Source organism: Sciurus vulgaris (genome assembly GCF_902686455.1).
Source record: "Sciurus vulgaris genome assembly, chromosome: 11".
In the NCBI taxonomy this organism is placed as follows: domain Eukaryota; kingdom Metazoa; phylum Chordata; class Mammalia; order Rodentia; family Sciuridae; genus Sciurus; species Sciurus vulgaris.
In genome coordinates this window covers 121,041,994-121,065,121 of record NC_136472.1, presented here as the reverse complement: position 1 = coordinate 121,065,121, position 23,128 = coordinate 121,041,994, and the positions used below count along the sequence as shown (strand labels likewise).

The following is a 23,128-nucleotide window of genomic DNA, read 5'->3' as shown; positions in this document are numbered from 1 at the left end:
TTGTCAATCTGTCTATTTTTGGTTTCTTTGATTTTCCCCATTGTTTTATCATTTTCTAGTTTGTTAATTTCTTCTCTTTACTTAAATTATTTCCTTCCTTTTACTTAGTACGGGTTTATTTGCCCTTCATTTAAAACATTTTTTTAGCTTTTTCAGGTGGGAGCTTTGGTCATATGAATTTTTTTTTTTGGATATTGATAGACCTTTATTTTATTCATTTATTTACATGTGATCCTGAGAATTGAACACAGTGCCTTGCATATGCTAGGCAAGTGCTCTACCACTGAGCCAGAACCCCAGCCCTGTTTTTTCTTTTAATTACAAACATGTTAAAGCTATAAAATTTCCTCTAAGCACTATTTTGGCTGAATTTTGTAGGGGTATTTTTTCATCATCATTCAAGTAGCAAAATTTCTAGTTTTCTCTTATGATGTCTTTTGACACACATGGAAGTATGTTACTGAGTTTCAAACTGGGGACTTTTTACAGCTATCATCTATTTTATCACTGATTTTAAATTTAATTTTTTCAGGCAATATATTCTGTATGGTTTCAGTCTTTAAAATATATTCAGACTGATTTATGGTTTCACATAGTGTGCATCTTACTGAGTATATTATATGTCATTGAAAATAATATGCAACTGTTGATTGCAATGTTCTGTAAATATCAACAAGTTTAAGTTGGTTGGTAGTATGTTGAATTCTCCTATACCCTAACTAGATTTTTTTATCTGTTTATTCTACCAATACCCAAGAGAGGAATATTAAAATCTCCAATGATTATTATGAATTTGTATCTATTTCTTCTGTCCTGTTGCTTTTTATTGTATATATTTTGAAGCACTGTTAAGGGGTAAATATACTGTTATAATTGTTATGACTCCATCATGAATTGATCCTTTTATCATTAGGAAATGTCTGTTCTTTATCTCTGGAATTACTGCTCTTAAAATATACTTTTTCTAAGATGAATTTAATTACTTCAGCTTTCTTTACTTATTTATTTTTTTGGTACTGTGGATTGAACCCAGCAGTGTTTAACCACTGAGCCACATTCCCAGCCCTTTTTTGTGTTTTATTTAGAGGCAGGGTCTTGCTGAGTTGCTTAGGGCCTTGCTAAGTTGCTGAGGCTGGCTTTGAACTCACGGTCTTCTTGCCTCAGCCTCCTGAGCTGCTGGGATTACGGGCGTGTGCCACCTCACCCAGCTGTGACTCCAGCTTTCTTATGCATACACTTATAAGATGTAATATATATATTTTTTCAATCCTTTTATCTCCCACCTATCTTTTTCTTTATATTTAAAGAGTGTCTTTTGCAGAGTGTCTTTTGCAGAAGTACATAGTTGGGTTTTGCTTTTGTATGTAGTTTGACAATATATGCATTTTGGGGGGTGGATTAGTTCATTTGCATAATGTTTAGTTCATTAACATTTAATGTAATATTGATCATTTGTGTTACAGTGTACTGTCTTGCACTTTTTTTTTGTTTTATCTGGTTTTTGTTGTTGTTGGTGTTCCCCCGATCCACCTTCTCTCCTTTATTTTGGGTTAATCTAATATTCTTTAGCATTCCATTTTATGTCTTATATAGATTTTGACTTGTACCTCTGAATTTTTTTAGTGGTTTCTCTGGGGATTACATTATACATTATTAAGTTATCATAGTCTTTTTAATAATTAATCCTCTTTGCATAAAATATAAAACTTGCAACAGTCTGTTTATTCCCTACATATTTTGTTGTTGTCATATATTTTATTTCAATTTATATTACAAACTGTACAACACAAAGTTGTTTTAGCTTCAGATAGGTGTCTTTTTTAAAGAAATTGAGAAAAGAAAAAGGTTTTAAAAATTTATCCCTATATTTGCCATTTTTGGTGTTCTTTAATTCCTTTCTGTAGATCCAATTTTCCATCATTCTTTTTTTTGACCCCAAAAAACTTTTTACAGAATATTTTGTAGTGTAGGGCCATAGGTAACAGATTCTTGCAGCTTTTATTCATTCCCTATTGTTCTTTTCTTTCAAGTACCGTGGCCTTGCACTGCCTGTATCCAGTGCCTGGAAACAATTGACTCATAGATTTTTGTCCAGATGTGTAGTTAGTTGTAATGGCAGGAGGGGTAAGTTCAATACTAGTCACTTGGAAATGGCTTCAAAAGGCCATCTTGGGCCTGGGGCTGTAGCTTGGTGGTAGAGCACTTGCCTTGCCAGCTCGAGGCCCTGGGTGTAATCCCCAACATTGAGTGGAAAAAAAAAAAAAAAGGAGGCCATCTCTTCTGGTTTTCTGGAATTCTTGTATTCAGTTGTTGGACTTTTCAAATGGATCTTCTGAAATTTTCCCCTCCCATTTTCTATCTACTTATTTTATTTTACTCGACCAGGGAATTTTCTCAACCTTCAACTTTATTTAAAAATGCAAATATTGCGATCATACTTCTACTTTATAAGCTCTTCTGATTTTTTTTTTTTTTTTGATGAATTCTTATAAACAGCTCATGTTCAAGGACACAGTGCTACCCGTTGTCTCTGAGGGCAGTCATGATAGTTTTTTTTTAGCAGAGGTTTCATCTGCCTTCAATATTGCTCTTGATTTCTCTTTTCTACCTATTTGGTTTAGTTGCTGTCTTTCATCTTGGGTTTTGTTCTCATGTGTCTGGCAATCTTTGGACAGCTTTTTAGATTTAGAAGTGAGGCACTGGGGACTGGGGTTGTAGCTCAGTGGTAGAGCCCTTGCCTTGCATGTGTGGGGCACTGGGTTCAATCCTCAGCACCTCATAAAAATAAAGATATGTGTCTATCTACAACTAAGAAAACTTTTTTTAAAAAAAGTGATGCACTAGGACTGGGGATGTAACTCAGTGGTAGAACCCATGAGGCTGAGTCAATTCAAAGAAAAAGGAGAAGTAGGAGGACAAGAAGAAAGGGAGAGGAAAGGAGGCACTAGAAGGTTGAGTTCTTTCTGTGGGGTTAGGTCTTGTTTCTGCTGGACCACATTGTTGAGTGATCCTTAAGGACTTGGTTGTTGTACTTGGAGGTCCTGAAGGTTGGCATATATCTGTAGACCTATAGCATCCCCAGAGAGTGTCCTCCAGGGTCTTGAGAATAGGCCTGGCTACCAGTGTCCTGGGGGAAAGAGGCAGAGGTCTGTCTGGTTAGTCTGTAGATTGTCACTTACTCCTGATTTTGATAAGAAACCTCTTGTAACTCTTCCAGTTGTCTGGCATTTTGAGTCTTGCTAGTTCAGCCTGCCCAGAGTGAAGTCTTTTTACATGGATTGGGAGAAAAGACCTGTGGTCCAACTGTTGCTGATGGAGAATCCCAATGAATCCTCCTCTTTTTAGCCCTGCTTCAATCTGCCACCTGAGATCTCAAATCCCCAAAACTTTTCACATTTCTTCCCCATCCACCCCATACCTGCCTACAGGTACTGGGATTGAACCTGGAGGCTCTCTGCATCCCTAACCATTTTTATATTTTATTTTGAAACAGGGTCTCCCTAAATTGCTCACACTAGCCTCAAACTTATGCTTCTCCTGCTTTAGCCTCCTGAGGTGCTGGGATTATAGGCATGTGCCACCCTATCTGGCCCTTTCAACATCTTTAGTGCAGTCTGCTGACCTTCAAAGCTTCCTCCCACAGGTTATGACTCTCTACCTGCTGGGTCAGGGCTAGTTGGTAGCACCTGTCTTTCTCCAGTTCACTTTGTCCTTGAGGGATATTCTTTCTTGGTACCTTTACTCTCACTTTAGTAGGATTTGAGGAGGAAGAGGAGATAACTATAGGCTCAATCTTCCACATACTCTCTTTCTACTACAAAGAAATGTAAACAGAAAATCATTTAAAAAATTAAATTATAGCCAGGCTCAGTGGTGCACACCTGTACTCCCAGCAGCTCAGGAGGCTGAGGCAGAAGGGTAGAAAGTTCAAAGCCACCCTCAGCAACTTAGCAAGGCCCTAAACATCTTAGCAAGACCCTGTCTCAAAATAAAAAATATAAAAGGACTGGGGATGTGGTTCAGTGGTTAAGTACCCTGGGTTCAATCCCCAGAACCAAAAAAAAAAAAAAAAAAAAAAAAAAAAAGTTGTAATAGTTATAATGTGGGTGCTGTAAGAAATGCTATGTTGAACTCTACTCTGAGGTCCATCAGAGAAGCTTGGTTTATATAGGATATTGGTAAATAAATAAGTGTGCATTTATATTTTAGGTCAAAATAATATGCTCAGGCTATATATGTATTATTATTATTGTTATTTAATGGTTACCCACCTTGGGGTGTTCTGTGAATGAGCCTATTTTGTTCCTAAGTGTGATATAAAAGTCTTTTTTGATTCTTATAATCTTTAATAGCAGGCAGTACTTGTCTTGGACAAGAGAAAATGGAAGTTCAGGACAGGAAGTTACGTTTTTCTGTTTTCAAGAAGCTCAGTTATTTGTGGAGGTGGGACTGAGTCTAGGCAACCATAGCACTACCCCTCAGTCCTCTCTTTGTTGCTTGTTCTTTAAGTCTTTCAATAAATATTTGTTGGCCACATGCTTTGGAGCATCTTACTGTGGGAATACAGAGCCATTGACTTAACCCACACAGATGTTTCCTGGTTGTTCACAAGCATAAAGGGACATAGTTGCCCTTTCCTCGGGTTGGGTACATATTGAAGAGTTTCTTTTCTTTTTTTCCTACTTTTTGTCTGCAGATTAAAAAAAAAAAAAGTGTCATTGTTCTTTCAATTTTATTTACATTGATGTGAATCAATGGTGGGAAGGGAAGGAAATATTATACTAAGGCTAAATTTGCAGTAGAAATTTCCTTTTCTGTGAATGGAATTATCTGGAATGCTTTAACAAAAGGCATTGGTTAACAGTCACGATCAGACAAGACAACTTCACAGAATTTTAACTTTCATTCAAACTATCATGTGGCAAGATTTATCACTGTTAGAGTCTGCAATAATTTGCAAACTTTAAGCTAGTGGGTAACAGCTCTGAGGCACCTTTCCCCAAAGCAGGAGGAAGAAATAGCTTGCTGAAAGGTGCGGTCAGACTCCCTTCAGGATCCAGGTCTTCTCAATACTGGGAAGAAGGTGCTTGAAGGATGATTTTTCTTTAAAAAGTTTAATTCTCTTCATGGAAACAGGTAGCAGGTTTAGCTCATAAGGAAACTCAGATAATGGCCTAAATTGTTAGGGGCATGTAGGTTTCTCACTGCTGCACGAGTGTCCAAGGAAACTCTCTGTGGCTCTGTCATATACTAGGAATAGCAGAATACGTTCCTCTCTCTTGGTCTGTCAGTCCTCCTCAGCTTTCCACTGTCTGTGCAAGGTACTGTCCTAGTAAGGGAAGGAAAGTTGGGAGTCTGTAAACAGCCCATGGAAAGGAAAAGGACTTGTAGAGAAGTGACAGAAGTTATTGGAGCAGAACAGAGTCTGGTAGGATTGAGAGAAAATACTGGAAGGAAAATACTGGAAGCAGTGAGGGTGGGTGGGAGGGTCAGAATCAAACACCAGAGGAAGAGAAGCAAAGGTCAGGGTCAGGGTAGATATGGTGAAACCCAGGAGAGGGGATAAGGCACAGGCAGATGGGGAGTCTGCCTGGGAGTCCTTGGTATATATTCTTCCTTTCAATTGGTGGATTGATTGATTGATTATACTGGTAATGTGATTGAACCAAGGGGCACTTTACCATTGAGCTACATTCTTTGTCTTTCTTTTTTTTGAGATATTTTGAGACAGGGTTCTGTAAGTTACTGAGGGTCCCACTAAATTGCTCAGGCTGGCCTCTAATTTGGGATCCTCTTGCCTTTGTCTCCTGGTTTGCTGTGATTGCAAGCATGCACCACCACACCTGCCTCCTTTTAATTAAGTTTTTAGGGACAGATTTCCAACATCTGAGAAAATATCTGATAATTCAGACCTGTAGGCATTATGTCTGAGAAGCAGATGGGAGAGAAAGCTCTAAGAGTCTCAGCCAAGCCACAGTCCAGGATCATTAACATTTAAGGTACTATATTAGTTCAGTGAAGTAAATCCACTAAAACTGGCCACATTTCAGAAAATGTAACCTTTAAATTCTTGTTATAGACTAACTGTCATTGTTAGGAGCTTATAAAAAAAAAATAATACCCCAAGCAGAAAATAGAGAAAGTTCCATTTTCCAGTACGAGCCTAACTTCTAGCTCAGGATGGTCTGCCCCTCAGAAAGTTCTGCCATAGGAGTGTAGTTGTGAACAAAGTGTGGCCCCAGGAGTTTTGTTCTGCCTAGCGGGGAGCTGTGGAAACCAAGCAGCTATCACAGGAGGTAGACTTGGCAGAGACCCGAGCATATGGATTCAACAGCAGAAATGGATGTCACCATCTGGCACACCAACCCCTCAAATGAGTCCATTACCTCCTTGCCCTACCCCTTCTCCAGGTTGAGCACAGATGGCACTTACTTAATTTTTTTTTTTGGGGGGGGTGGTTAATAACATCATCCTGGTTTTAAGCAGAGAAGTTGATGTGCGTTCTTAGGGGTGTCTGCCAAGGCAGAACTCAAAGCAGAGGGGAGAAGTTTCTTAGGATAGACCACCTTGGATCTGACTGCTGGGATTGGAACGGGGTGTTTCCTGTTGGAGTATGAAGTATTACTCCCCCAAGGAAAGGCCAACCAACAGGTCAGCTCTTGCAGAGAAGGAAGCCTGGTTTCCTGGATGAGAAGTGGTCTGCAGAGTGAGTTCCTGAAAACAGCACTTGTCAGCCCCTGTATGACTTTCAAACTAATCTTCTGAAAGGAGAGCTTGTTGGGTGGTTGGATGATTCACTTTGTGTAAGATTTGAACATAAATACTGACTGATAGGGTCAATAAAGCCAGATATACTATGAATATCTCATTGAATTTAACCATCTAGAGTCTCGATGGTTGTGAGCCTTTAGAATTTACTTAGGATTATGGAATTTTGGACACATAGGGTAAATGGGCTAAATGGGTGTCTCCTTTTAGTATTTTGTTGTTCTTGTAGTTTATTCTCCAGTCCACATGGTCAGGTTGTTCAGTGGTATGTCTCATGTTGATTTCATTATATTCTCAGCTAGCTAAGACACCATGTCTGGATTCCAAAAACAGGATGGCATTTTATCAAATTCTAAAAGCCATGGCTATTTGGGCTGGAATAACCTACACCTTAAAATGTCTAAAAAGAAAAAAAATCTTGGAACACACTCCCGATTGACACGCTTTAATAGAGCGAGTATGTCTTTGCTGTGAGAATCGGCTATAGGGTCACTCACCTTGAGGAGGTTCCTTGCTTACCCAGAATGACCTGCCTGTGGTTAAACAACAGTACTGGTCTTGTGAGTCAGAATGGTGCTGACCATTCCAGCTCTGTTGTTTTTTTCTGGTCAAGCTGGACTCCGTCATGCCTGCGGTGTGGAATTGGATGAAACTCTGGACCCCTCTCCAGCTTCCCTCTTTAGATCATGGGTGAATGGATTGGCCCTCTAGAAGCATCCATTCTCAAGACCAGAGGGAATCCTAGTCCTGCTGATGGTCAATCAGAATTCCATGTTCCCCTCCTCCTCCAGATTCATGAGAAGGAAGAGGAAGAGTTCAATGAGAAGAGTGAAAATGATTCTGGTATCAACGAGGAGCCTCTACTCACAGCAGATCAGGTATGATTATCTCTGTAGAGTCTTGGGACTTTTCATTTCTTTGATAAAGAAAAAGTTTAAGGCTGGGTGCTATGGTTCATGCCTGTAATTCTAGTGTCTGGGAGGCTGAGGCAGGAAGATTGCAAGTTCCAGGCCACCTTCAGCAATTTAAGAGAGACTCTATCTCAAAATAAAAAGGGCTAGGGATGTAGCTCAGTGGCAAAGCCCACCTGGGTTCAATCCCTAAGTTCAGGAGGAAAAAACATCCAAAGTAGAAAAAAGATGTATGGTTTTGTGATGACTGTGGGTAACTCAGTGTATCTTGGTAAGGGATTTAATTTCTCTTTATGCCTCAGTTTACTCACCTACAGTAAAGGCGAACATAAATCCTGACACTTGGGTTGCTTGGGGGTCAGGTTTTAGTGACAGCTAGAGACAGACCTGGTATTTACTGGCTTTACCTACTGCTAAGCCTCTTCCTAAAAAATTCCTTGTACTTGAAGTCAGGGCCCTGACAGGAGGTTCTTAAATATCTGTTCTTCCAAAAAGAGAAGTGACAGATGAAGCTTCTGTGTGATGGATATTTTCTCACATTTCATAAAACACTGAAAATTTGAGCCTTCCAAAAGGAGTCTTAGAGACACTCTGTGAAAAAAAGACAGTGTTTCACATTGGTTGAGTTAATTTTAATTTAGTTTTAGTAATTTATTACATTGGGAAGAGAATGTTGAGTCTCTGGATTCTTTATTCAACTTTTTTATCAATAAATATCTATGAGTGCTTATTTTGAGCTAGACATCATACAAGTTTCTACAAAGTTATTTTTAAAAAATGCTCCACTGGGAGCCATCAGAGCTAGAAAGTTCCACTTATATATATTTATGGTACTGGGGACTGAACCCATGGATACTGACCCACATCCCTAGTCCTTTTTATTTTTTATTTTGAAACAGGACCTTGCTAAATTGCTGAGGCTGGCTTTGAATTCATGATCCTCCTAACTCAGCCTCCTTAGTCACTGAGATTACAGGTGTGCACCACCGTACCCAGCTAGAAAGTTCCTTTTAGTAGAAGTGTTTCTTCATAACTGTGTTAAAAGGGTGGGATTTAGTTTTTAAGCTATTTTATTTTTAATGTATTTATAAACATTTAAATACATTTTCAAGTTTCAAATTTCACCTTTAAGAAAATAAAATAAATTTTTTAAATGAAAAAAATAAAGTAACAAAGAATAGAAAAGTAAAGGGAACCAGATTTTTAAAAAAGGGGCGGGAGCTAACAGTTATTCTCATGACTTGTAGAAAGGAATTATAGCTCTGTGATATGGACTGGAGGATAATTACTCTTAGACAAACTCAGCCTGAACTCTTAAAGGGGGTTTATGTCATTTGGTCATATTCTATAAAATGGCTTTTAGTAGTCAAAGAATAAGTATCATCTAAATTCATGAGTGGAGGTGAGAATATCTGTGAATAAAAATAGGAATTATTCCAAAGGATACATCAGGGACGGATCATTAAATGCACCCGTTGCTAGCTGGGTGTGGTGGTGAATGCCTGTAATTCCAGTGGTTTAGGAGCCTGAGGCAGAAGGATCACAAGTTCAAAGCCAGCCTCAACAATTTAGCAAGGCCCTAAGCAACTTGAGAGACCCTGTCTCAAAATAAAAAATAAAAAGGACTGGGGATGTGGCTCTGTGGTTAAGCACCCCTGGGTTTAATCCCTGGTACTAAAATAAATAAATAAATAAATAAATAATGCACCATTGCTATCAAACTCACCTGCATACTTACTTTTGGAAGTAAACTTTGATTACTGTTTTCTTTTAAATTTTATGGTGCTGAGGATCAAATCGAGGATCTTGTGTATGCTAAGCAATCCCTCCATTACTAAGCTACAGCCCCACCTGCTCTAAGTGTAAACAATTAATGTGCACAGCAGTTCACCCTAAATCCTTTTGGCAGGTATTTGATTTAACCCTCCACTTCTAGGAGCCGTACACCCTCAATAGTCAAGGTTAAAGCAAAGATTCTTATCTATTTTCTGCTCTCCAGACTCCAGTTATCCTGACTGTGTTGTCTTCATTCTCATCTGTTACTGGGGAGCTTCAGTTCCTGTCTAGGTGAATTCTAGAGAAATAGCTGTTTTCCTCCCCATTTTGAGTTGTTCTGGGCATGCTTTGTTTGTTTTTTCAGTCGTTCTGAAAATCAATGGACTGAGTTTTAGTGTTAAGTTTGGACAGATAAAATATTTTCCCACTTCAAAATAAAATGCTCAGGAAATTGAAATAAACATTCTCTTCCAGGGAGCTCTGCTTCATTTCCTGAAAGGGTAGTTTATTTCCAATAAAGCATTCATCTAAATGGAGCTCTTGGAAGAGGTTTTACGTGAAAAAGGTGCTTACCATTAAAGACAGAGTGTGTGTAAGTCTTTGTTTGAGTTTATTTTTATTATTATTCAATATTTATTAAGGAACAGTATTGCTTCAGGAATTTTACAGACAGTGAGTTAGAGACATCCTTAGCAGATCAAAATCCAAGCCAGAAAGCTCCTCCATCAGAGAATAGAGTTTGCATTTTCTTGTGTATCTTTCTCAGGTAATTGAGGAGATTGAGGAAATGATGCAGAACTCCCCAGACCCTGAGGAGGAAGAGGAGGCTCTGGAAGAAGAAGATGGAGGAGAAACCTCGTCCCAGGCAGACTCTGTCCTGCTGCAGGAGATGCAGGCCTTGACACAGACCTTCAACAACAACTGGTCCTATGAAGGTGAGCGCCCTGTGGCAGAGCTGGCCAAGAATGCAGCATCTAAGTGGTGCCAGGCACTATTCACACACGGTTATCAGAACCTAGGTCACCACCCTAAAGCAGAGATGTACAATCCAAGAGGTGGGCAACACCTTTCCTACTCCACGCCAGGGGAGAAGTTTGCGTTTTTGCAAATAAAATGGCAATACAGCAAAGTTAAATGATAAAGCTAACTAAAGAGCAAGACTAAAGCAGACTAAATCCAAACCACTGTTCAGATCCCAGGGATGATGCTACTATAAAATCAATGTAAAAAACAAATAGGAATAATAATAGCTCATAATTTTTGTAGTACTTTCCATGTGCCAGATCCTAATCTAAACTGGGTCTTTGAGAAATTCAATGATGCGTCCAAGGTTGGGGTAATAAAATTAAAAACAAAATCTACCTGCCACCCAGAAAAAATTCTGCACGAAGATAGAAGAGAAAGAAAACAATTTTATTATTGAGTAAGCATTGAACAAAATGGGATGTGCATTACAGGCAACCTGCTAAAGGGATAGCAGATAGAAGGAAATCCCATTCTTGGCTGTAGCTAAGTGGATGGAACCCATTACATTAAGTAGATTTTGCAATTTGGAGTCAGGTGGTAAGTTAGGCCCCTCTGCTTCCAGAACAGTGGGAGATTAGGTCTTATCTTCCTTGATGATTGCATTTCAAAGCAGTGGCTCCCAGCCCCTGAGGAAATCTTCCGGAATTGTGGGAATGGTAGGAGGCTTATTTAGCCATTAAAAGATTTAACATACGTTTGAAGAAGGCAGGCAAAGAAACTGGAAGAAAGAGGATCTAGGGATAGGAAAAGCCTCTTCCTTTATTTATTTAGTGCAATGCTAGGAATTGGACCCAGGGCCTCATGCTTGCTAGGCCTGTACTCTACCGCTGCCCTGACCCCAACCCTCTTCCCTTGTGTTCAAGGGAGAGAGTCAAGTCTCTCATTTTAAACTTGGATTTGCCCTCTCGCCTGCTATAAATCTGAAAGAGTGGATTCAGCACTTGAAGACAGTGAGGTTAACTCCAGAGTCCAGTCTCTTAATCCCTGTATTACATTAACAGTCTGAAAGAGGTTTATGATAATTATGCAAAGAAAGGCCTGGGTAAAGCGTGAAAATGAAATTAAATAAATGTCATACAGCAAAGGCAAAACGGAGCGTAAAGTCCATCAGTCTGTAGGGATGACAATGCCCACAGTGCCGGAGGATCTGTTTCTGGGAGGAGGTCCCCATATTGGGTAAAGGGAACTTGTAAACCATGGAGAGGGAAGAGGGTTTGGTTGAGGTACGAAGATCCAAACATGGGTTACAAGTGACAAAATTGAGGCATGTTCTGAAGCACCACATCCTGCAAGCAAAACTGTGGCTCTAAGGAGCAGAGGTGGTGGGCGTGGCCTGTTGGGGGCAATGGAGTGGATTTGGCTGCCTGGCTGCATTCACAACCGCCCCAATGGAGCCATTCTCAGCCACACAAAGGCTCCAAACATAGAAGCCTTCAGCAAAGGACTCATGGAAACAGCTGAGATGCCGAGTGAAATGGCAAAGACAGAAGAAGGAGGATAGGAGGATAGTGCCAAAGACCAAAATAAAGGGAAAAGTCGAACCAAGTCAGCAAGTACCCAGGCAGAGCCGAAACGGAAAAGGGAAGGAAAATGTACCCTGAGGTGAACATAAAAGATCCCATTAGGGACACACTTTAAACGATGTTTCCTAAATCTATTTATTTATTTTTAAAATATTTCCGAAAGACACATAGAAATTGTACATATTTATGGGATGTAGGCTGGCATTTCAGTACACGTATACAATGTGTAATGATCAGATCAGGATGACTGGCATATCTACTACCTGAGACATAATAATTTCTTTATGTTGGAAATAATTTTTTTTTTCAGTTTTGGCAGTGCTGGGGATCAAATCCAGGGCTTCACCCATGCTAGACAAGTGCTCTACCTCGGAGCTACATCCCAGGCACTATGTTGGGATCATTTAAAATCCTTTCTACTGACTATTTTGAAATATTTGATTAGTTGTTGTGAACCACCGGACTCTATTTTAAGTGAAGTCGATTTTTTTTTTTTTTTTTTTTTTTTTTTTGTAGTGCTGGGGATTGAGCACTACCACTGAGCTACATCCTCAGCCCTTTTCATTTTTTATTTTGAGACAGGGTTTCATTAAGTTGCCCAGGTGGTCCTGAAGTTGTGATCCTTCTGCCTCAGTCTCCTGAGTAGCTAGGATTACAGGTGTGCACTACCATGCCCACCTTAAATGAAGAAATCTTAAGGGACAAGAAGTTAAAACAAAGTATCTGTGTTCCAAGATCTCAGGTCCCCCTTCCTTATTTCCGAAAGTGGTGAAATACTCTGTACTGCCTGGGCTTTGTTTGTCCTTACCTATCCCCAGTCTCCCACAAGTCTCCTGTGCTTCTGAATATGTGCATGACATCCTCACACCCTGCTTGTATTGCTACCAACTTGGTCTTGACCAATACCTGGGGATAAATACCACCTCTCTATTGCCTTTCAATACAGATACATGTCCCAAATCTTCTCCTCTCAATGCCTTTCCCAAGTCTTGACCCAGTCCACATGAAGAATATTACAGAGACAGGAAAAACAGAAAGAGCAAGGGATCAAAAAGTCAGGCATCTGTCCACTCACATGTTTGTGCTTAAAGTCCACAGGCTTCCTTAGGGGCTGTTTCTTCTCCCTCATCTGTTTCTTCAGTGTAGTGTTCTCTTCTATATATGAGCTCCTTCCTTCCTGGATTGCCCCTCAATTGTGAAGTTCTTTCAGGGACCTCTAAGGAGTTGGAAGAGGTCTCCCCAGGACAGTCCAGTCTCCACTGGGCTCTGGCCTGGCTGCCAGATGTCACCAGTGGGGTGGTCTTCCCCTGCAGGGCTGAGGCACATGTCTGGGTCTGAGCTAAATGAGCTGCTGGACCAGGTGGAAGGTGCCATCCGTGATTTCTCTGAAGAGCTGGTGCACCAGCTGGCCCGCCGGGACGAGCTGGAGTTTGAGAAGGAAGTGAAGAACTCCTTCATCACGGTGCTCATTGAAGTTCAGAACAAGCAGAAGGAGCAACGAGAACTGATGAAAAAGAGACGGAAAGAGAAAGGACTAAGCCTGCAGAGTAGCCGAATAGAGAAGGGAACCCAGATGCCTCTCAAGGTATGTGCGCAGCCCAAATGGACGACACACAGCCAGCCTCCACCCCGATCCCTGCAGGCCCTACACCTACCCTGCCCTGGACTCACTGAGCACTTACTGTGCTTACTGAGCAACAACTATGAGCAGAGTCCTGGAACAGACAGTGCGATCGGAAAGAGGGAGAAGATGTCATCTCTTCCCTCTGTTTCCCTAAAGGTCTAACTTGGGGAGAGTGAATTTTAAAACATGTTCAAGAATGACCTGTGTTCTCTGTGGGCTAGACCTTGGAAAGCGGAGTGATGGTACTTATAGCTTTGGGACTCTGGGCCAGGATCTCTGCCGTTGCATGGATTATTGTCCTGCCTGGTCTCTTCAGAGTGTTTCAGTGATTGAAAATGACCAGGTGCCATGTTGGTCTTGACAGTACAGTATCCTCTCAACCAGGGGTTTAGTGGAAGTGGTAGAAGCTGGGCAGAATTATCTGAGGAGTTTTTCAAAATGCCTTTGCCCAGCTCTATCGCAGACCTACTGAATTAGGCACAGGGCAAGCATATTTTGAAAGAAAAGCTTCCCAGAGCAGGACAGTTGCTTTAAAGCTGCCCCAAATATTTTGTTTTCTCCTAAGATCTTTGCAGCATTGTTCCCCTATGTATTACCATACTTCCTTATTTTTCTATTTATGGAAGAGAGAATGAAATGAGAAAAGCTGGGGAATGCAGAGGGGCTTGTCCTGAGGCACTTACTAAGCTAAGAGTCTTTGAGACAGAATCTTTGCAATTACTATTTATCCTTTAAAAGTTCAGGCTTAAATTCTGGCCTGCTTCTGTAAACCAAGGTCTTACATTTACTCTTTAGTTACTGTGGGCCATTCACCTGGAACAGCATGGTAGCTGATGGGTCTGGGTGTTTGAGGACTTGGAAATCCTTGGGGTAGTGAGGATGGACCCAGAAGTCTTTGTCCTCCTTGAGTGTCTCTCTTCCCCAGCGCTTCAGCATGGAAGGCATATCCAACATCCTGCAGAGCAGCATCCGCCAGACCTTTGGCTCTTCAGGAACCGACAAACAGGTGCGAGCAGTCTCCCTACTCCTGCTCTTCTCTTAGACTCTTGCAATTTGACCTCCCCAATAAAGAGGGGGGGATGCTGACTCACTAGAATAATTCCAGCATTTGGGCAAGGCAGGTCCTAACATTTTCTTCCACTCTTAATAAAGAACAGGAAGGGGCTGGGGAGATAGCTCAGTCATCAGTCAGTAGAGTGCTTGCCTTGCATGCACAAGGCCCTGGGTTCGATCCCCAGCACCACAAAAAAAAAAAAAAAAAAAAAAAAAAGGAACAGGAAGTACCTTATAAGAGGGTGATTTTTAGGTATTTTTGGACATATACAAAACTGAAAACCCAGCACTGCTTTATAGATCTATGATTTAAGTTGCTTTAAGGACAATGTATTAAAAGGAAATCTATTTCATGACAGATCTCATTTTAGAGTTTAATCATTTCTAATATATTAGATTACTAGCCAAGCCAATGCCACCAAGCCTGTCTCTTCAGTCTCCTGGCTCTGTTATATGTAACCCATGCTGTCAAATCTCCTCATTGGCTCCATTTAGTCAGTAACTTGCTTGTTGTTTTACTGGCATGAAATACTTGAAGCAACTAACTTTATTTTTAAAAAATATTTTAGTTGTAGGTGGACACAATGTCTTTATTTTATTTCTTTATTTTTATGTGGTGCTAAGAATCAAACCCAAGACCTCACACATGCCAGGCAAGCACTCTACCACTGAACCACATCTCCAGCCCCGCAACAAACTTTATAAAGAGAAAAGGTTTATTTAGCTCACAGATTTGGAAGTTTAAGTTCAAGGTAGCTGCATTGGTTTGGCCTCTGGTGAGGGTCACATCATGGCAGGAATATATGTACAGTGGTGTCAGCTCAAGTCAGGAAGAGAAAGAGAGAGAGAGAGAGAGAAAGAAAGAGAAAGAGACAGACCAAGTTTCCTTAATCTTCTTATAGGGCATGGGATCCAGTAGTCCCAGCCTCTTAAAGGTTCATAGTACCTCCCAATACTGCCACCCTGGGGATCAAGTCTTTACAAATGGACTTTTGGGGGATCCTCAAATTACTCCTAAACCATAGCATCTGTGAAGTAGCAGTTCTGATTATTAAGGCAGAGTTCAAAGACTTCTGTCAAGTTCCCATTTATTTGCTATGCTCTGTTGCTAGGGGCAAAGGTGAAGAGTCCTGGTTGCTGTCCTCATAGGGTGCATAATCTAACAGACTTGGTGGGGTATGAAATGTATATGCCTTTTTTTTTCTTTTCTTTTCTTTTCTTTTCTTTTCTTTTCCTTTTTAGCTTTTGGTACTGGGGATTAAACTCAGCAGTGCTTTACCACTAAGCTATATCCCCAGTTCTTATTTAGCAACAGCATCTCACTAAGGTGCCCAGGCTGACCTGGAACTTTTGATTCCCCTTCCTCAGCCTCCCGAGTTACTGAGATTAGAGGAGTGTGCCACCACGCCCCACCAGTCCCTTATTTTGATGGAGGGAGAAAGCAGTGTATTCTTTTAAACATGTTGTAACTGAATCCAACTATTCAAATTCTAGAGCTGCGGCATGCAAAGAGGCTTTAGGACCACCAAACCCAGCCCTCTCTTTTCACAGCGATGAGAAGTAAGGCCCAGGGTAATGAGGCAGCATGTTCCCAAGGCTTTGTTGCCAGTGGCGGAGCCAAGAGTGAAATACAACTCCGCGTGACTTTGCACTCACCACCTCAGGCTCCCTTGGGGCCTAGTGAGGTCTCCCTGGTCTGGTGGTCTTGGATATCCACCAGGCTCTCAGATGCTGACTTTGTTGCAGGATCACTTCACATCCAGCAGAGAGAGCAAATTTGACATTCAGTACCCTGGGTGGGGTTGACATCCTCTTGCCTGTCATTTTTGACAAAAGAGAAATAATTCCTTCTCACATTGCACTGCAAAGAATAAAAAGATCACCTCCCCCGGAGATATTCTTTGCTATCAGCCTGAAAGAGAAAAAGCTCCCCAGGATTCCCAAATATCCAAAAAGTTTCCAATGTAGAAAGAGTGTAGCAGTTTGGGGGGAGGGAAGTTTTTCCTGGGTAAATGTGGGGAAAGTCTTGCTTTAAAAGAGACTTCCCCTTGGGAAGTGGGGAAAAGTTCTGAAATGGTGGTGTGCCGGTGACTGGAAATGTTGTCCAGAATGTCAGAATTGGCAGAGCGTGTGTCTTAAGAGAAAAGTACATTCCTCATGCAAACTGTCCACCCTATCTTAGCCCCAGGGGGACTGTGTCTTATGATGTCCCAGTCTGTCTCAGGCCCTGCATTCCCTGTTTGCCTTGCAGTATCTGAATACAGTCATCCCTTATGAGAAGAAAGCCTCTCCTCCCTCCGTGGAAGACCTGCAGATGCTGACAAACAGTGAGTGCCTCTCGCCCTCAGCCACACGGGGCTTCTCATTGTCCTCCTTCCCTTCCCGCACTGTGTACCTCCAGTGCCTTGGCCAGAGATTTCCCCAGGCCATCTTTATATGGCACAAAATGTGCTCTGTGTCATTGTGTCACATCCTCTGGCATGGGGTAAAATCAAAATACCCTTCTGTGACACTCAGAGCTGTCCCTTCTTCCCCTGGTTCCTGTAAGGAAAAAGACCTGATTGGGGGAAAAAAAAAGAAAAAAAAAAGCACACAAACAAACCAAACAACCCCGCCCCAAACAATAACAACAACAAAAACAAAACAAAAAAATGAGCTGGTGAAAGAGGTAGGGATTGGGTGGGGCAGGGTTTTTTGGTTTGTTTGGTTCCCCAGAAGTCCCCCAGGCTCTGCATCATCTGTCCTCTGCCTGTTTTCTGTGGGAACTTCAAGTTGCCTGGTCCACACTTGTGCCCCTTAAAGCAGGGAGCTCATCAGTGGGCCTGGCTGTGCAGGCGAGGCAAGCACTCTACCATTGAGCTGCATCCTCAGCTCTGTGGCTCTATTTTTAATGAGAAGTGAGGGTTTCTTGGGTATGGTAAGGCTGATTGGAAAAAAAAAAACAGTCTAATTTTCCTTCTGGGAAGTGACTGCCTCCTCTCCTTCACTTTTGCTCTATTGTCTTATATTACTAAACATTTTGAGCTATGGGGAGAAAGCAATGTGTAATAAAGAGCCTTTTGTAGGCAAAATCTCTCTCTGTGTGTACATCAAACAGTACAACCCCCAAAGGACTGAGGACACATGGTGTCAACTATTAGTGTCAGCTTGGCTCTTAGGAAGAAAAAAATCCAAGGCTGAGATGTGGTGACAAGCTCAGTGGATCAGAGAGAAATTCCTTTCCCCTGGCAACCGTGCGTGCAGTGATGGGTCAAGAGCCCGCCCAGCCAACTGCAGGCTGCCCTGGAGGGCATGGGCAGCACAGGGCTGTTGGACACCCCAGGGAAAGGGAGAGGAGCTGCTGCTCAGCAGAGGAAGACAGATGCCTGATGGGCCCTGGTACTAAAGGTGACCAAATGTTTTCATTTTTTCGATTTGGAGGACGGAAACAGGAGATAGTGATAAATACAAATCCTGCTGGCATAGCTAGATGCTGTGTCCTTGAGAATCAGTAATTTAAAATTCATAGTACATTGACTTCTTTCTCTCTCACTTTAAAGTCCTCTATTTGCATAAATATGCACAATCTTTGTTGTTGTGGTTGTTGATAAGGGAGTAGATAAAAAAGCATTTGTAGGGCCAGGGATGTAGCTCAGTGATTGAACGCTTACCTAACACACAGGAGGCCCTGGGTTGGATCTCCAGCACTGCAAAAACAGAAAAAAGAGAGGAAAAAAAAAAAAAAAAAAGGAAAAGAAAAAATGCATTATTTGTGTTTTCATAGTGGTGAATGTTTGGAAAATAATTTTGACAAATTTGGAAGGTTGATATGTATAAAGTACTTGAGCATGGTCTTTAAAAAAGGAAGAACTATTAATTTATTACAAATATTACAAATACCCATCTAGGAATTTAGTATGAGGTTTCCTATTCATTTTAATTAAGAAGCAGACTTCTTTCTATTCTGAGTGGATTTGTTTAGTTTTCAAGTTTATTTATAAAATTATAGCTAGAGAGTATCCATCATTAGAATATCTTGGAAATATGGAAAAGTGAACAAAGAAAAATAAATAATTCATTGTCCCTTTCATCATCACTATTTTGGGGTTTTAACCACAGTACTTTTTATCTTGTTTATACAGTTGGAACTATACTGGCTAGAAAGTGTATCATGATTTTAGCCTCACGAGTTAGCATTTTGTTAACATTTCTTTTTATGACTCCTTTTTCTATTATGTGAAGATACTGTATTACGATATTTTATTTCTTTTAAAAGAAAGACTGCCTTCTTCTCTGAATACCCATCTTCCTTTATATGATAAAGCAGTCATTTTTGGTCAATCCTCATGTGGATTCATGAGCAACATCTCCCCTCTCTCTCCTACTCCTTGAATGGAGGACAAAGTCCAGAGATCAGCCTCTGTGACTGGACCATCTATATAATTTTGGAGTTTGAGATCAACTTAGATAGATACCTATTGACTGAATGCAATGATTGCACTTTACTGTTGTCTTCATGGCATGGCATTTCATCTGCTTGAGCTTGGTTGCCAAATGTTCCCAAACCAATTAAAAGGAAATGAATGCATGTTTAAAAATACAGGAAAAAAAAAAAAAAAAAAGAAGAAAGAAAGAAAAGAAAACAGAGCCAGGACCCTCAGCATCCAATTAAGTTGAAATGGACACATGTCTAAAAAACTGAAGAAATAAATCAGGAAAATCCAACACCCAAAGGGCCACAGCTTGTCTTCCTTTTCCTGGACCTGCACTGACTCACATCAACATTGGGTGCTACTCCTCACACACTCCTGATTTTGGGGTTCAAGTTTCATTACCCTGCCTTGGAATGAGGCAAGGGAATCAACAGAGGCCAAGGATATGCCCTCACTTCCTGACCCTACTTATCAGTTTTCGCTGATCATTATTGTTTTCTCTGGTTGTAAAACTAAACATGCTTGCTGAGAAGAGTCAGGCAGTGTAGAAACATGTTATAGAAAGAACATCCCCCGTGGCCTCACACTCAGCCACTTAACAATTTCATATACTGTTCTTCTAGATCTTTCTCTATAAACACTAGCCTTTATTTCTTTTAAAGTTAATGTTTTCTGCAACTTCTTTTTTTACCAAGAAGTATATATCTTATACACATACATCACATTTTTATAAAGCTATATAAAACTACATTGAATAGCTACTCTGTAGTTTATTTAAGGATGTTTATTGATGAAGGAATCAATACTTTTTCTGATATTATAAACAGGCTCCAGATACTTTCTTAAAGGATTTTCTACAAAATTGGCTTCACTCTTTTTTTTTTTTTTTCCTTCAGTGCTAGGGATTTAATGCAGGGCCTCACACATGCTAGGCAAGCACTCTACCACTCAGCTACATTCACGGCCCTAGAAAAAGCTATCTTTAAAACTTAATAAAAGGTTTCTAAAAAGGCCTTTAGACTTTAAATGCTTTCATATTGTTTACTTCATGTCCAGGTCAAGCAGGGTTTCAAAGTAAGTCTATAAACTCCCAGAGAATCCATAATTCTACATCTCCACACATTCTAGCACTATAATGAACAAAACATAGAAAATAAATATGTGTTGAATTAATTTCATTCATTGTCAGCAGAGTAGAAGTGGAGAATTCTAATAATGTGTGTGAATAGAATGTCTTTCAAGATCGTTTTATTGGTGATTTCAGCAATGTGAAAACTTAATATTTAGATGTTATCTGAAAGTCAGTTCTTTTTAATGACTATTTTTATGATTATTAAAGATACATATTTAGTAGATGGTATTGAAATTATAGATAGGCCAAAAAAAGAAAAAAATCACAGAAGGTACACTTCCAGGAGACAACCCTGTGCTCTCTACCTGGATTTGCCTCCCTCACCATGTAGAGTACTGGCTCTTGACAGAGGCTTCTAGACTGCTCCTCTGTGCTCAGAGAATATCTGGTTCCCTGAATGGTTTCTCACTTCCTTTATGCTGGGGAATTGTTTGACCCTAGAAGCGAGCTTCCTCCATGATGGCGTCTTGGCTCATCTCTCTCCTTCTCCTTCCCTAGTTCTCTTTGCCATGAAGGAGGATAATGAGAAGGTGCCTACTTTGCTAACGGATTACATTTTAAAAGGTAAGAGCAACTGCAGGCCTTCTGGAGCAGAAATGGTCCTTGGTGGCTCCTACTCCAGCTGTGGAAGCCACTCTGAAGCCCTTCCAGAGTATTCACACCAGACCCGACCAGGCAGGGTGGTGGGACAGGGAAACGGGTGGACATGTGTGAGACCATCCCAATAATGGGTGTTGCTTGGAGGAGGCCAGAGGAGAAGATTCCATCTCTCCAAGTCCCCAGTGTGACTCTACACCAACAAGGGACTCACTGGTCAAAGTCTTGTGGAGTTTGGACTATGTAGTATTTAGTTTGGAAAAACAAAACCTGAAAATAATTTAACACTTTTCAATGAAAGGAAAGTGGAGTCATGACATGAATCATATTTTTTAAATTAAAAAAAATTTTTTTTAATTGTCCTGTCATGCTGGGGACCAAACCCAGGGTTTCATGCATACGAGTCAGGCCGTCTAGCATTCAGCTGGACCTCCAGCCCCACAACTTCTTTTTATTCCTTCCTTTTGTTATGGAAACTCTCAAAACATGAGACAATGGAGTGAATGGTACTTATTATCCAGCTTCACCCATCATTAACTCATGACCAGTTTTATTTCTTTACACCCCTACCCAACTTCTCCCATTCTATATTATTTTGAAGCAAATCTCTGTTATCATATTCTGTCATCCATAAATATTTCTGTATGCATTTCTAAAAGATAAGGACTTTTTAGAAAAACATAGCCATTATAGCAACATTAAAGCATTTTCTTAATTTCACATTTCTTAGTATCATTAATAATTCAATCAGTGTGCAGATTACCCTGACTCTCCTATAAAATGTTTTTCAGTTTATCTATTCAAATCAGGATTCAATGAAGGCCAATGCATTATGTTATTTATTTATTTATTTGTTTGTTTATTTATTTATTTATTTATTTATTTAGTGGTACCAGGGCTCCAACCCAAGGCCTTGAGCATGCTAGGCAAGCACTCTTCCACTGAGCTACACCCCCCAGCCCCATTGATCTTTAAAAATATATCTCCTAGGTTTCTTTTAATATACATAGGTCCCTGTTTTCCTTCCTTTCTTTCATTCCTTGAAATGTATTTGTTGGAGAAATTCAGTTTTTTGTCCCATAGAATTTCCTCACTCAAGATTTTTTTCTGATTTCATCCCTCTGGTGTAAGTTTCTGTGTTCTTCCCTCTCCTTTAATTCCTGTGAACTGATAGAATGAGAGGCTTGAACCAACTCAGTTCTTTGGATAAGCCCTGTGCTATGGGTGCTTGCTGACTTCCAGCAGGAGTCGTGTATTGTCTGGTGTCTTTCTTTTTGTGTTATTATAGCCATGATTATAACTCAGTATCTGGATCCTTTATTTCATTAGCTTTTATTCTATATGCATATAAAACTTGGCATGGTTTCAAATGGTTTGGGGAATCCATAGTTTCGAAACCCTGAGTTATATTGCTACTGTAAAGATCAGAGGGAGATTAATCTTAAATTTCAGTAGGAAGAATTTAGGTTAAATGTTAGGAAGAACTTGTGGCTCTTAAAGATTTTTAGACCAAATTTCTCAAAATAAATTTGTAGAAATGGGTTATATAAGTTTTGTGATCTGAGAGCTAGATTTTACCCTTCATCGTCCCTGGAAATGTCAATGAATTTATAAAAGTAGTTAATATGAGCATATTCTACTTGCTTCCCAACAACTCTGTTGGGTAGGCATGAGTACATTCTATTGTACAGATGAAACAAACATAAGTATGTGAAGTCATTTCCCTAAGGTCATAGACTGAGTAATGGCGGATCCAGGATTTGAACCTAGGCAGATGGGCCTTGGAGAGTACATGCTTAGTTGGTCCAACTACCACCCACCCACCATTGTCTTTTCTTGCTCTTGGGAGAAGATGACTGCAGTTGTTACCTGGTTCTAAGGGGGCTGTCTTCTGCTCAGGACCTGGTGTGACCACCATGGTGTTTGATCTCTCACCTCTTCTCGTTTCAGTGCTCTGTCCTACCTAACCTTGCCTTTGGAGCAGCCTGGTTGCAGGAGGTCACTGAGCAAGAGTCATTCCATCACGGGGACTGCATGACACCACGTAACCTCCGACGTGTATTTAAACCTGTATAGCTTAACCTGGATTAAACATGAGCAATTGCGCGGGTCCTTTGCCGTTGGCTTCTAGTGCTAGCAATCATTGGATGCATGATCGGGCGCAGGGCCGGTGATGTTGCCTCCTCTCCGCCTATGTCGGGGAAGGCAGATGCTCTCACCGCTCATTATGTAGTCTGGCTCCAGCCCTTAAAAACAGCTTATACTCTAAGACTAATTTTGAAATAAACCTTCATTTAATTAATATT

General features: G+C 40.6%; 1 protein-coding gene across 1 annotated transcript in view; it reads left to right on the top strand.

Annotated features, from left to right (window-relative positions):
• Nucleotides 1–23,128, top strand: part of FEZ1 (fasciculation and elongation protein zeta 1) — a 46,166-nt gene extending 23,038 nt beyond the window's left edge. Inside the window, 7 exon segments of the mRNA XM_079102847.1 lie at nucleotides 7,560–7,646; nucleotides 10,222–10,390; nucleotides 13,318–13,589; nucleotides 14,554–14,634; nucleotides 16,933–17,008; nucleotides 20,724–20,789; nucleotides 22,773–23,128. Coding sequence (XP_078958973.1) covers nucleotides 7,560–7,646; nucleotides 10,222–10,390; nucleotides 13,318–13,589; nucleotides 14,554–14,634; nucleotides 16,933–17,008; nucleotides 20,724–20,789; nucleotides 22,773–22,789 — 768 coding nt within the window. The 3' untranslated portion in view covers nucleotides 22,790–23,128.